General features: G+C 36.8%; 1 protein-coding gene across 1 annotated transcript; it reads left to right on the top strand.

The window, feature by feature from the left end:
• Positions 1-3434: 3434 nt before the first annotated feature.
• On the top strand, positions 3435-3779 carry LOC110717027. Its single transcript, XM_021895667.1, has one exon. It carries the CDS (start codon positions 3435-3437, stop codon positions 3777-3779), a length of 345 nt encoding a protein of 114 aa, XP_021751359.1.
• Positions 3780-12593: the final 8814 nt, after the last annotated feature.

The raw sequence follows: 12593 nt of genomic DNA, 5'->3' as shown, positions 1-12593 counted from the left end.
CAAAATTGACCTTAACATTCAACTATAACTAGGGTGCACACAACACCCCTAACTTTGACTAATAGCTGGAACACCACCAACTATTGATTAAGGCGCAAAGTGTGTTATTAAATTAACTACCCTTTAATTACAAGAAGTGTCTCATTTTAAATGCTAAAAAATACCCATCAATGGCACATGTTGTACCCCAATCAATAGTTGGTGGTGTTCCAGCTACTAGTTAAAGTTCAGGTTAATGGGTGCACCCAAGCTATAATTCAGGGTGTTAAGGCCAATTTTGCCTTTTTCTTATACTCATTTTTCAAGCATTCCCGGGAGGTCTGCAATTTACGAGCAATCCATTAGATCAATTATCTCGGATTTTATACTAAAGAAATCTCCCCTCGAAAAGAGGAGCAAAACCCTGTCTTTTGAAGGAGGTCGAAAAACCATGTCTTTCGAATGAGATAGAAAACCCTTTCTTTCAAGGGAGAAATCATTATTATAAACCTAAAATAATAAACCAAAAAAGTCTAAAGAAACAAAGGTTGGGGCTTTCCACCGGTTAAACCGAAGGTTGTATTATTTAAAAAGAACAGGCCAAAGTTTGTATTATTTTTTGCAGTTTTTCCAATTAGGAAGGGGATTTAAAATCTGGATTAGCACTTAATTAGATTAGCGTTTCGGTTTTATTGGATAAAATCGTATTAATTGCTAAATTATGCTTATGAACCCAAATTTCGACGAAATACTAGTGAATTTTGGGTGGAAAACGCATTCTAAATTGAACTTTATTCACAAAGTGTTTTAAAAATGGCTTCGAGAAGCCAAAATCCACCCAGAAACATGTTTTTCGAGGATTTTTTCATTTGGAACGAGAAAATTTTAAATCTTTGGACTTTAATTAATTATGGCATATAATTGTTGATTATGTGAGTGATTATGTTACTAATCTACTGCACTTATACTCCTCTTAATGCATGAAATTGGTAATTTTTGGATGATTAATTTGGAGTGCTCAAATTTCCACATAAACTTGAACTTGCTTAAATTTGCAATTGGATTATTCTAAGTGACATGGTTTATGTTGGGTTGTAATTAATGACCACTAAAATGTTTAAAGGATAAAATTTTTATTGGATAATTGATTTGAATCTTGACTACTAAAACCCTAAATGAACAAAGTTTGAATTTTAATGATTTTGGAAATCGGTTTGAAATTCATGTTGTTCTTGCTTGAGTTTGAATGTTGGATTTCATTGGATGGTTGACATATTCAAACTTTTTGAGTCCTAATTTGAATAAATTATTTTTCATTGGATTGTTAATTAATTTATTTGGTTAGTTTGTCAAAATCATAATTATTTTAATCATGGGATGAGTTAATTTAATTATGATACATGCCATAAAAATTTTGATTATTTCAAAATGACCTAATTATTGATGAATGGTACTTGGAAATAATTTTGGATGTTGCCCTTAATTTGGATTAATTTAGTTGGACTTAAAATTAATTTAAAAATACTCAATTTTAATTCGAAAATTAGGGTTGGAATTAAAAATCGTCACACATAATTTTTCGAGACTAAAGAACCCGAAGCATGCCACACTCCTCAAACAGCAAGGGTTGTGTTGCTGCCCGAGGGTGGTGCATGTGTGCTAGAGTGTGCGAGAGCGAAGGGTAGCAAAGGGGTATGTGTGCGAGTGATGCTTGCATGTTGCGGCAAGCATGCGAGCTGAGCCAGGGCTGCTAGGCAGCGCCGAGCAGCAACGGCATGCTTGTGTGCGCTTTATGTGCGTGCTGGGGCTGCCAGGCAGCACAAGCTCTGCATGCGGGCTGGGGCTGCTAGGTAGTGTGCAACACATGCACACGAGCAAGCTGGGGCTGCTAGGGTGCACCCAGCCCGAGCCTTACCATGGCTGCTCGGCTAGGTAGCCTAGCAGCAACCGGCATTTGCGTGGGAGCTAGGACTCGGTTTAGCATATTTTGAGGCTTTGCCTCGGTCTTTCTCATCACGATCGCATAATTTTGACAAAATTGACTTTATTCGTTTAATTAAATTTAATCGTATTAATTTAATTAATATGGATGCGGGTTTTAGTGGGAGCGTCATTAATCGATTTTGAGCGTCTAAGCATTTTGCATGCTTAGGAAGTGATTTTACTTCACATTATAGGTTAAATAACTGACTAGTTTTAGTTAATTTTGGTAATTTGATTAAGTGCGCGTTATTTATCGATACATGACTTTATGATATTGCTTGCATTATTTGTAAAATTTGTTTGGGTAATTTACTTTAGAAGTGAATGGGTGAATGGAATATTAGAAATGTTCTTATGTAGGTTTTTACAAAAGTGACTAGTGTGGCCCGACTAGGGTAGAAAATACGGACTGGGGTCGGCCATTATGTTTTTTGTAAATATAAATACGGACCGCGTGCCATTAAGTATTTTTATACTTAGTTAATTTAGATTACATGCTAGTTTCTAGTACTCGAATTCTTCAAAGTCAAAGTCAAAGATAGCGTTTCTTTGAAGACGGAGTCAAAGATGCCAAGGAGACCATGAAGATTGAAGATTGGACGATTCAACAGAATTTTCAAGGGGCCATGCTAGATCACTATGCATTTATATATCAATTTATTCGCTCATATCTTGATATTTAAATTCATGCCTATTGGATTTCTCAAGTTGAATAATTAGTTAAGTTCACTTAAATCAAACCAACATATAAACCCTAAGTCCCAAAGAAAATTGAAATAAAATTGCCATTCCAAAATGACACTTACTAAAATTTCGAAAATTGTTAATCAGCTATGCCAAAGAAAGACATCATCATTTTCTTAGGGAAGTAAGGTATATTAGATATACGCGTTAGTTTTGTTTAAACTCAACAATATCGGTAAGGAGTCCTTGGATGTTGTGGAAAACGAGATAAGTGGCAAGAAGCATTAGATGCGACAACTTATCAACTAAGAGTAGTTTGGAACTATTAGCAGTTGGATTGCGTAATAATAAGTGTTAAGACAAGTCAAAGTATGCTTAATTACTTAATTATTGTTTTTTGGGATCTTGAAATTGTTTTATTCTCACCTAATGGGACAAAATTATGAATGTGTGCATAAAATGTTGATAAGCTGAAAATTGCAAGTATGCTTTTGTTTCAAACTTATTAGATTATGAATGGTTATTTATAACAAGTAATTATTTTCATTTGTAGTATAATGCCTACAAACAACAACAACCAGTTTTCTCTCCGTTCAATTCTCGACAAGGAGAAATTGAGCGGAACCAACTTCCTTGATCAACAATTTGAGAATTGTTCTCACGCAAGAACAAAAGGAGTACACCCTTGATGAGGAGTGCCTCTCGTTCCGAACAAGGAGGTAACTTAGGCTGCCCTTAACCATTGGACCAGGGCCAACAGGGATGTAAAGTGCCTAATGCTAGGCACCATGTCACTGGAACTTCAAAAGACATTTTTGGAGAAGGACACTTCTTTTGAGATCATAACTGAGATACAGAATATATTCCAGGACCAGGCTAGAACCGAGAGGTTTGAGACCCACAAGCAGATCCTTGAGAGCACGCTCAAGAAAGGAGAGCCAGTGAGCCCACATGTTTTTAAAATGATTGGATTATTTGAGAACATGGGTAGGCTTGACGCCGGGTACTCAACCGAGATGGCAATTGACATCATTCCCCATTCGCTTCATAGTGGCTATGATCGGTTCAAGATGAACTATAATATGCATAGCATGGAGAAAACCATCACCGAGTTTCATGGGATGTTGACGTAGGCCGAGAAAACACTCAAAATCGAATGAGGGAAAGTATGACATGCTTATGGTTAAGTAGGGCAAGTCATTTAAGCGAACGGGCAAGATGAAGAATGGTTATAAGGGGAAAGGCAAGAAAGCCAATCTGCCTAAGCCAAAAGCTACCAAAGGCGATAAAAAAAAGAAGGTAGCTTCTTCTCCGTCCGATTCCGAATGCTTCTACTACAAGAATAAGGGGCACTAGAAATGGGACTGCCTTAAGTTCAAGGAGGATAAGAAGAACGACAATGTTGCTTCTGCAATAGGTAATTACGTTATAGACCTTAACTTTGCTAGTGATTCTTCATGGGTATTAGATATCGGATGTGGTTCATACCTTTGTTCCAATTCTCAGGAACTAAGGAGAAGTAAGAAGCTAGCGAAGGGTGAAGTGCAACTACGAGTAGGAAATGGAGCGAGGATTGCTGCCTTGTTTGCTGAAACACTTTGTTTGTCTTTGCCCTCGGGCCTTATTTTAGAAATAGGTAATTGTTATCATGTTCCGAGTATCACTAGAAACATTATTTCAATTTTGCCGTTGGACGCCAAGGGTTTTGAATTTCGGATAAAGGACATAGTTGTTCGTTTTATCTTGACAATGATTTTAATGGTACGACACTTTCAGAAAATGGTCTTTATGTGCGTTGTTTAGACAAACAGGTTTATAATGTTGAAAATACCATGAAAAGGGCTAAGACCGACCGGTCGAATAGCACCTACTTGTGGCATTATCGTCTAGGCCATATAAACATTAAACGCATTCAGAAACTTCTAAAAGAAGACATTCTAGATTCATTTGACTTAAAGTCATTTGAAAACTGCGAATCTTATTTACTTGGCAAGATGACGAAACATCCCTTCTACAAGTTCAGAGAAAGGGCAAGTGATCTATTGAGCCTTGTACACTCGGATGTGTATGGCCTAATGAGCACGACCACAAGGAATGGTTATCACTACTTCATTACATTCACGGACGACTTTACTAGATATGGATATGTCTAGTGGCGGATCCAGGATTTCCGAGATAGTGTGTCACCATCAATTATTGATCATTTGTGAAAGTACAATTTTTTTTTCCATGTCTTGTTCATAATTAATTTCAATCCAAAAATTATCTATATATATATATATATATATATATATATATATATATATTTCACCAAATTGGTTTCAATCCAAAAATAGGACACAAAAATTCATACCACAACCAAATACAGTACTTAAGAATTCAATTTTACAAGTCGAAAATACTACAGATAACATGTTATAAACAAATGGTACAATAAAATTATTATATTGAATTATCTTTATGATTTTTTAGTTAATTGATAAGCTTTATGGGGAAATATTAAAATTGGTTGTACAAATATAAGATATAAAAAGGGAAAAAAATTATTAAAAAATTATACAAAAAAAAGTGAGATAACTTAAGAGACATGTTATTAAATATAACTGGTCTCTTTAATGAAAAAAGAAAGTAGCGCAAAAAAATTGCGAAATGCAATAGCAGCATCAAAGAGACCTCTTATATAAATAACAGGTCTCTTTAATATTTAAAAAAAACCACAGCAAGTCTTTTGTTGCAATAGCATCATTAAAGAGATCGCCTATCTTAATAAGAGGTCTCTTTGATATTGTTTGGTGTTACCAATAGCAGCATCAAAGAGACCACCTATCTATAATAAGGGGTCTCTTTGATATTTTATTTTTTAAAAAAATACTGTGTCACCGGACCCACTATGACTAAAGGTGGGTCCGCCCCTGGATATGTCTACCTAATGTCACACAAATCTGAATCTTTTGAAAAGTTCAAAGAGTTTCATAGTGAAGTAGAGAAACGACATGGCAAGAAAATCAAAGCACTTCGATCGAATTGAGGTGGCGAATATTTGAGCCATGTATTCAACGATCATTTGAAAGAACATGGGATTCTTTCACAGTCGACACCTCCTGGAACTCCACAATGGAATGGGGTGTTCGAGAGGAGGAATCGAACGCTTTTAGACATGGTTCGATCAATGATAAGTCTAGTCAATCTTTTGATATCTTTTTGGGGACATGCACTTCAAACTGCAACACTTACACTGAACCGTGCTCCGTCAAAAGCTATTAAAAAGACTCCATATAAATTATGGACGAAGAAACCTCCGCGGTTACCTTTTCTAAAGATTTGGGGTTGCGAAGCGTACGTCAAGAGACTTATGTCTGACAAGCTTGCACCAAAATCTGATAAATGTTTCTTTGTGGGGTATGCAAAAGAAACAAGGGGGTATTACTTTTACAACTAATCTGAGAACAAAGTATTTGTTGCTCGAGATGGTGTCTTTTTCGAAAAGGAGCATCTTTCCAAAATGGCAAGTGGGAGGAAAATCGAACTTGACGAAGTTCGAGAGGATGAGTGTAGGCGTTGCTTGAAGTGCACCTAGGTTGAGCATACGTGAATATGCTTGGCAATCATACGAAGTTGGATTTGACATGTAACGACAGGGAGAAAAAAGTAGGGAGCCGCAAACAAGTTTTTAAGGAACTTGTAAACCGTTCATGGATCATTAATGGAAACTATGAAAAAGGACCAAATGAAGGCAACAATGATTTGATCCATGAAGGTTACACCCCATTTATAATCCATGAGATTATTAACTCCATAGTGGTCCTGAACCATAACTTCAGGGATGATGGTACGGATTGAGTCATGAACCCAACGCTGTTCGTATTGGCCTCTACTCGATTCTTATAATATAATGACATGTATTATCTGCAACCCAAAAGACATACAAACTAGATTCAATTCCCTCCAAACGAATTAATCTAAGTTGGTTGGATATTTAATGCACACATAAGTCTAATCGTTGTGATCACTTAAATTTAGCAACAAGATTACTGAAAACGTAAACCAGCTGTCCAAATTATCTTATTAGGCATGCTTTTCAATTACATATTCCCAATTAAACATGCAATATAGGTGATCAAAACAAATAATAATAATAAATCAAATATAAAATAAATAAGCATGCATAGAAATATTGGAAGAAACTAGATTATAATTAAAGAAACGAATCAAATCACCCTAAACATGATACTGAATAATTATTAATAAAATTCTAGGCATGATACTAAACAGATTAATATAAAACCTAAACAAGATACTAATAATTAAATATAATGATCCTAAACATGATGCTAGCACGAATAAATATTGTAAAATTAATTAAACGGAAGGATAATTAAATCTACTTACTTTGATTGCGAAACCTTGCAACTACATCATGAATAAACGATTATTATACTTCAATAAAATATATAAATCGAAAGAATTAAATCAAATCAAAGAAAACAAGTTAAACTGAGTTTAGATTTAAACCCTCAGAGTTTATGATCAACCTTTCACACCGTGGATCGCCGATTGAGATTCGGGTGAAGTATTGATGTCGAGAAACACTTGAAGGAGGAATTTTAAAAGATTGGAATTATGAGATATTGAGAGAATTAGAGTGTGAGAGAGAACGTGAGTAGAAAATGGTAATCGTAACCCACGAAAGGATATAGTATTTTTAGAAAAATACGGAAAAAAGATAAAAATTACATTATCCAACTCAGCAATACCGTGGCGCCAGCTCATCATTTGTTGCATAACGACGGAAATCGTAGCGTAGCGACAAAAACGTCACTTTGCAATGAAACATGGTGCCACGTGAGAAAAACGCCTTCACGCGCTAGAATCCAAATTTGAGTTTTATTTAAATTACTCTTTTGCACGTTCTGATTATGAAAAAATATCTGTTTTAAAACGGTTTTGAACGCGTTTTGACTTTTAGAAGTTCGTTTCAAACTCGAATTGCTTTGTAAATTAGATGAGTCTTAGAATTGGTTTGGAGAATAAAAATAAGAATTAAAATAAATGAATTGGGCTTAAGATTAAAATAAATATGGGCTAGAAATGTTAAATTAAATGAATTTAGAAATAAGATCAAGTACTCCTTTATTTCAACACTAAGCCCGAACCAAATGGCAATGCAAGGTTTCCCTCATCATCGGGTTTTGATTGGAGATACATTTTTAGGTGTCTACAATGAGCAACAAAAGGAACCTGACACATAGAGGGCTTTGAAAGTGCCTGTTTGTGAAAGTCAGAGTCAACCCGACAATGTTGATGCTCAACCTATCGCCCCTCATAGGTCGCAAAGGCAAAAAACTCAACTACACAGATACCTTATTGTCTTGTTAACCGAGAATCACGAAATCCTAGTGTTGGATAGTGACGAGCCTACGACATACAAGCAAGCTATGACGAACCCCGACTCTACAAATGGTTAGAGGCCATGAAGTCCAAGATAGGCTCCATGTTTGAAAATCAAGTATGAGACTTGGTTGATTTGCTCGAAGGTTACACACCTATCGATTGCAAATGGATTTTCAAGATGAAAACCGACAAAGATGGAAATGTATATGAATACAAAGCTAGACTTGTGGCAAAAGGTTAAAGGAAAATTCATGACGTTGATTATGATGAAACCTTTTCATCACCAGTTGCAATGCTTAAGTCTGTCCGGATAATTCTAGCGATTGTTGGATATTACGATTACAAAATATGGCAAATGGATGTCAAAATCGGCTTCCTTAATGGGATTTTGGAAGAGACTGTGTATATGACATAGATTGAGGGTTTTGTAAATCCAAACAACGCTAAGAAGGTATGCAAGCTTAAAAAATCCATTTACGGATCAAAGTAAACAATGCAAGCAGGAGTTCGAATCTGGGTTTTGATGAAGCGGTAAGCAAGTTTGGCTTCATCAAGAATGCGGATGAGTCTTGTGTGTACAAGAAGGTCAGTGGAAGCGACATTACATTCTTAGTCTTATATGTCGAGGACTTATTGCTCATTGGAAACACGCTCCAATGTTAGAGTCTGTAAAGACTTGGCTTAGAAAGTGTTTTTCAATGAAAGACTTGGGTGATCAGGCACAGTACATATTGGGCATCAAGATCTATAAGGATAGATCTAAGAGGATGATTGGACTAAGTCAAAGTACTTATATTGATAAGGTACTGGCACGGTTCAATATGGTGGACGCCAAAAGGGGCTACCTACCCATGTCTCATGGTGTGACTCTCAGTAAGACTCGGTGTCCAAAGACACCTGATAAGCGAGAGAGAATGAACGAGATCCCATATGCTTCGCTAATAGGAACAATCATGTACGCCATGATATGTACAAGGCCGGATGTGTCGTACGCCTTGAGCGCTACGAGCCGTTACCAATCAGACCCAGGAGAGGCGCATTGGACTGCGGCCAAAAAGGTCCTAAAGTACCTAAAAAGGAACAAAGATAAATTCCTGGTTTATGGTGGGAGTGAAGGCCTTGTTCTTAAAGGTTATACCGACGCGATCTTCTAGATCGACAGAGACGACTTCAGATCGCAATCTAGATACATATTATGTCATAATGGGAGGAGCAGTCATTTGGAAGAGTGCAAAGCAGAGCACAATTGCGAATTCTACAACAAAAGTCGAATACTTGGCAGCTTCGAAAGCGGGTAAGGAGGCAGTTTGGATTCGAAAGTTCATTGATGAACTTGGTGTAGTCCCCTCAATCAAGGGACCAATAGACTTATTTTGTGATAATAATGGGGCTATTGCTCAGGCCAAGGAGCCAATGAGTCACCAGAAGGTCAAACATGTCATGCGGCGATTTCACCTATTACGAAAGTGGACTGCCAGAAGTGAAGCTAAGATTTGCAAAGTGGACACGGACGACAACGTAGTCGATCCATTCACAAAACCTTTGTCCCAAGTGAAGCACAACAAGCATGTTGAGGCAATGGGAATTAAGCACATTGGAAAATAACTTTAATTTTCTGTTTTGTGTGTTTTTATTAAGATTTGGATATCTTAATGTAAAACACTAAGTTAACCATTCATATATGGAGTAATTTTAAATTTGCAAAAATTATTATTCCATGGCTATTTAATTGTGGTGTAGAATTAAATAAAAAGTTCATTCGATTTGACGATATTCAAGATAGGGTATCCTATTAAGTGAACACTGATCAAATGTTATATCGAAATTATCCCTAATCGAGGTCAATAAAAAGTTGGACGATTAATGACCATGTGAGATTAGTGTATAGTATGATTTATAGCACCGTCTCTTGTGCTACGTTACGAGGACATAAATGTCATAAATCATTTGCACAGGTATTAGTTTGAACTATACCGGATCAACCTATGAGAAATGTCATAAATCTCACAGCTTGCTCTTGACTGAACCCATTTGGTCACACCCAATCGTGCAACCAAACTAAGGCGACGGATTAAGCCGAATGCTTAAATACGTTGATAAAGATATTTCGTACTCAGACGTCGGATTCCGAGCTTAGAGCATCGAAACCAAGCGTCGAACGTCGAGTCGATTAAGGAATTGACGAGACAACAAAATAAATCAAACAACACAAAGGCCAAACCCCTAGCCGTAGCCCCGCATGGGCCTAGCATGGTGCTAGCCATGCGGGGGCTAGGCCAAGGGGCTGCTAGCCAATGTCGCGAGCATGGCAGCTAGGCCGGCCAGCCATGCGCGTAGCATGGCAGCTAACCCAACACAACATGCGAGCAGGCTGGTGCAGCTAGCAGCCCCAGCTGAGGGCAGGCCGCCAGCATGGCGCGCCTTGGAGCCCAAGGCTGGGGCTGCAAGCTGGCCGCATGTTAGTGGGTGGTCTTTTGTCTTCAGGAGCAAGGGAGGGCCTTGTGGTCCTTACCTAACTCCCTAGTTTATTGTCAAGTGTTGTTTGATTATTGGCATTACAATTTAATTTATTTTGGAATTAAATTAATTGTTCAAATTCTCATTTTGGTGAAAGTCCCACATGGAAAGATTACCTTGGGATTGGAGATCCCAACTCTATAAATACTCAACTTGGTTTTGGGGATTGACACAAGAGTTGGACTCTAAAAGTGATATCTGCCTAAAAGTGATAATACCTTCGAGTACGTAAATCTCTTAAATCGTGTCGTAATTTTGTCGAACCTACGAAATCACGACCAAGTTTTGAACGCGTGGGAGTACGAAGTTGGAGGTTTACGCATTTGCGGTTCTAAGCTTCCGGTGACCAAGGAGTTCAACGATCGTGTTCGAGTAGTGGAGAAGCACGCATCGAGGGTATAACTTCTTATCCTTTAATATGTTTACGTGTTTATTTATTATATGCAATTTAGTCGTATTAATTATGCATGGGTCTGGGGCGAGGATTTGTTTTTTGCACGGTGTTTGGAACACCATAAAACCCTACGGATCTTATACATTAGTACATGGGATTTGTCAAGATTTTTAATTTATATTTCAGTTAAAAATCATAAAAAGCGCTTTTATAATAAGTTTGTTCATCCTTAATAGTATATATTCACTACAAAAAATTAGCCTTTTAGCGACAGGTGATTTCTGTCCCTAATTTTTAAAAATCCGTCGCTGGACTTAGCTAGCTACGGATATATGGACAGAATCACTCCGTTGGTAAAAACCTTCCGCTAAATGGATTTAGAGACGGAAAAAAAAATTTGTCGCTAAACTGTTTGTGTTATTTTTTAAGAAAAAAATTGTTAATTGTTGGGTGGTGTGGCAGATTATATTGTGTAAAGGGTGCTGTAGGTAGTGGTGTTGGTTGTGGGGGTGTGTCGCAGTGGGGGCGGGTGGGTCAATGGGTGGTGTAGGTAGTGGTGTGGTCGTGAGAGTGGATTACAGTTGGGACTAGTGGGTCGTGGTGCCGGTAGCGACTGTCGGTGGTGTAGTTGTTGGTGGTGTAGGTTGTGGGGGTGGGTCGCAGTGGAGGCTGAGGGGTCGTGGTGTGGGGGTAGTGGCGGTGGGTTTGCATTTTTACTTGTTACCACGTTCCATAAATTATTTAGTTTGTTTGTGTTATAAGTTATACTCTGTATATAATTGTTTTGTACTTAAATTATTTTCTTTTCGGCCTTTTGATGTAGATTTGAATGTAAGATGAACCGATGAACAAGTCTGGAGGTCATGACGACGGAGGATGTTGTATTGATGTTGCATAAGTTTAGAGAATTGCTCTTAAATTGTACTTCGTATAATTTGTATTATACGAAGTATTTGGTTTTTGTATTTGAGTTTAAGTACTTGTATTTTTTTTTATTAGTGGAAGTTGTAACAATAAATTCTAATATTTAGCTAAATTGTGGTGATTTTTTTTATAATAATAATAATAATAATAATAATAATTAATAATAATAATAATAATTAGTTTTAAAAAAAAAAAAAAAGGAAAAGAGAACTGTTATCTAAGATAGGCGCTCTCTATGTATGTAGATATAGAGCGTCTATTCTAAGATGACAGTTCTCTTTTCCTTGTTTTTTATTTATTTTATACATCGAATAGAGAGCTGTTATCTTAGATTGGCGGTCTACATAGTACTTTATATAGATCGCTTCTTTCAGGCGATCTGTAGACTTTATAGGGCACCCCCTCAGAAGAACGCTTTTGAGGCGATCTCTATTCCCTATTTTGTGGTAGTGAAAAGGAAAATAAATTCGTTTCTAAATTTAGCAACGGAAAAAAAAAAATTAGAAACGGATTTTCAATTCTGTTTCTAATTTAAAGACGGATATTTAATTCCGTCTTTAATTTATAAACGAATTTTTTAAATTCCGACTTTTTAATTCCGTCTCTAATTTAGCAACAGATTGAAATCCGTTTCTATATAGACATTTTTTTGTAGTGATTATCGATCTAATACATCAATACCGTTGTATTTGTCAAGGTGTGTCATTTAAATAAGGACGAA

The sequence above is a fragment of the Chenopodium quinoa genome, unplaced genomic scaffold (genome assembly GCF_001683475.1).
Source record: "Chenopodium quinoa cultivar QQ74 unplaced genomic scaffold, ASM168347v1, whole genome shotgun sequence".
NCBI lineage: Eukaryota > Viridiplantae > Streptophyta > Magnoliopsida > Caryophyllales > Amaranthaceae > Chenopodium > Chenopodium quinoa.
This window is presented reverse-complemented; position numbering and strand designations above follow the sequence as displayed.

Bases quoted from the DNA above. Each gene is read 5' to 3' on its own strand.
- LOC110717027 (XM_021895667.1), top strand. From the start codon at position 3,435: ATGTCACTGGAACTTCAAAAGACATTTTTGGAGAAGGACACTTCTTTT.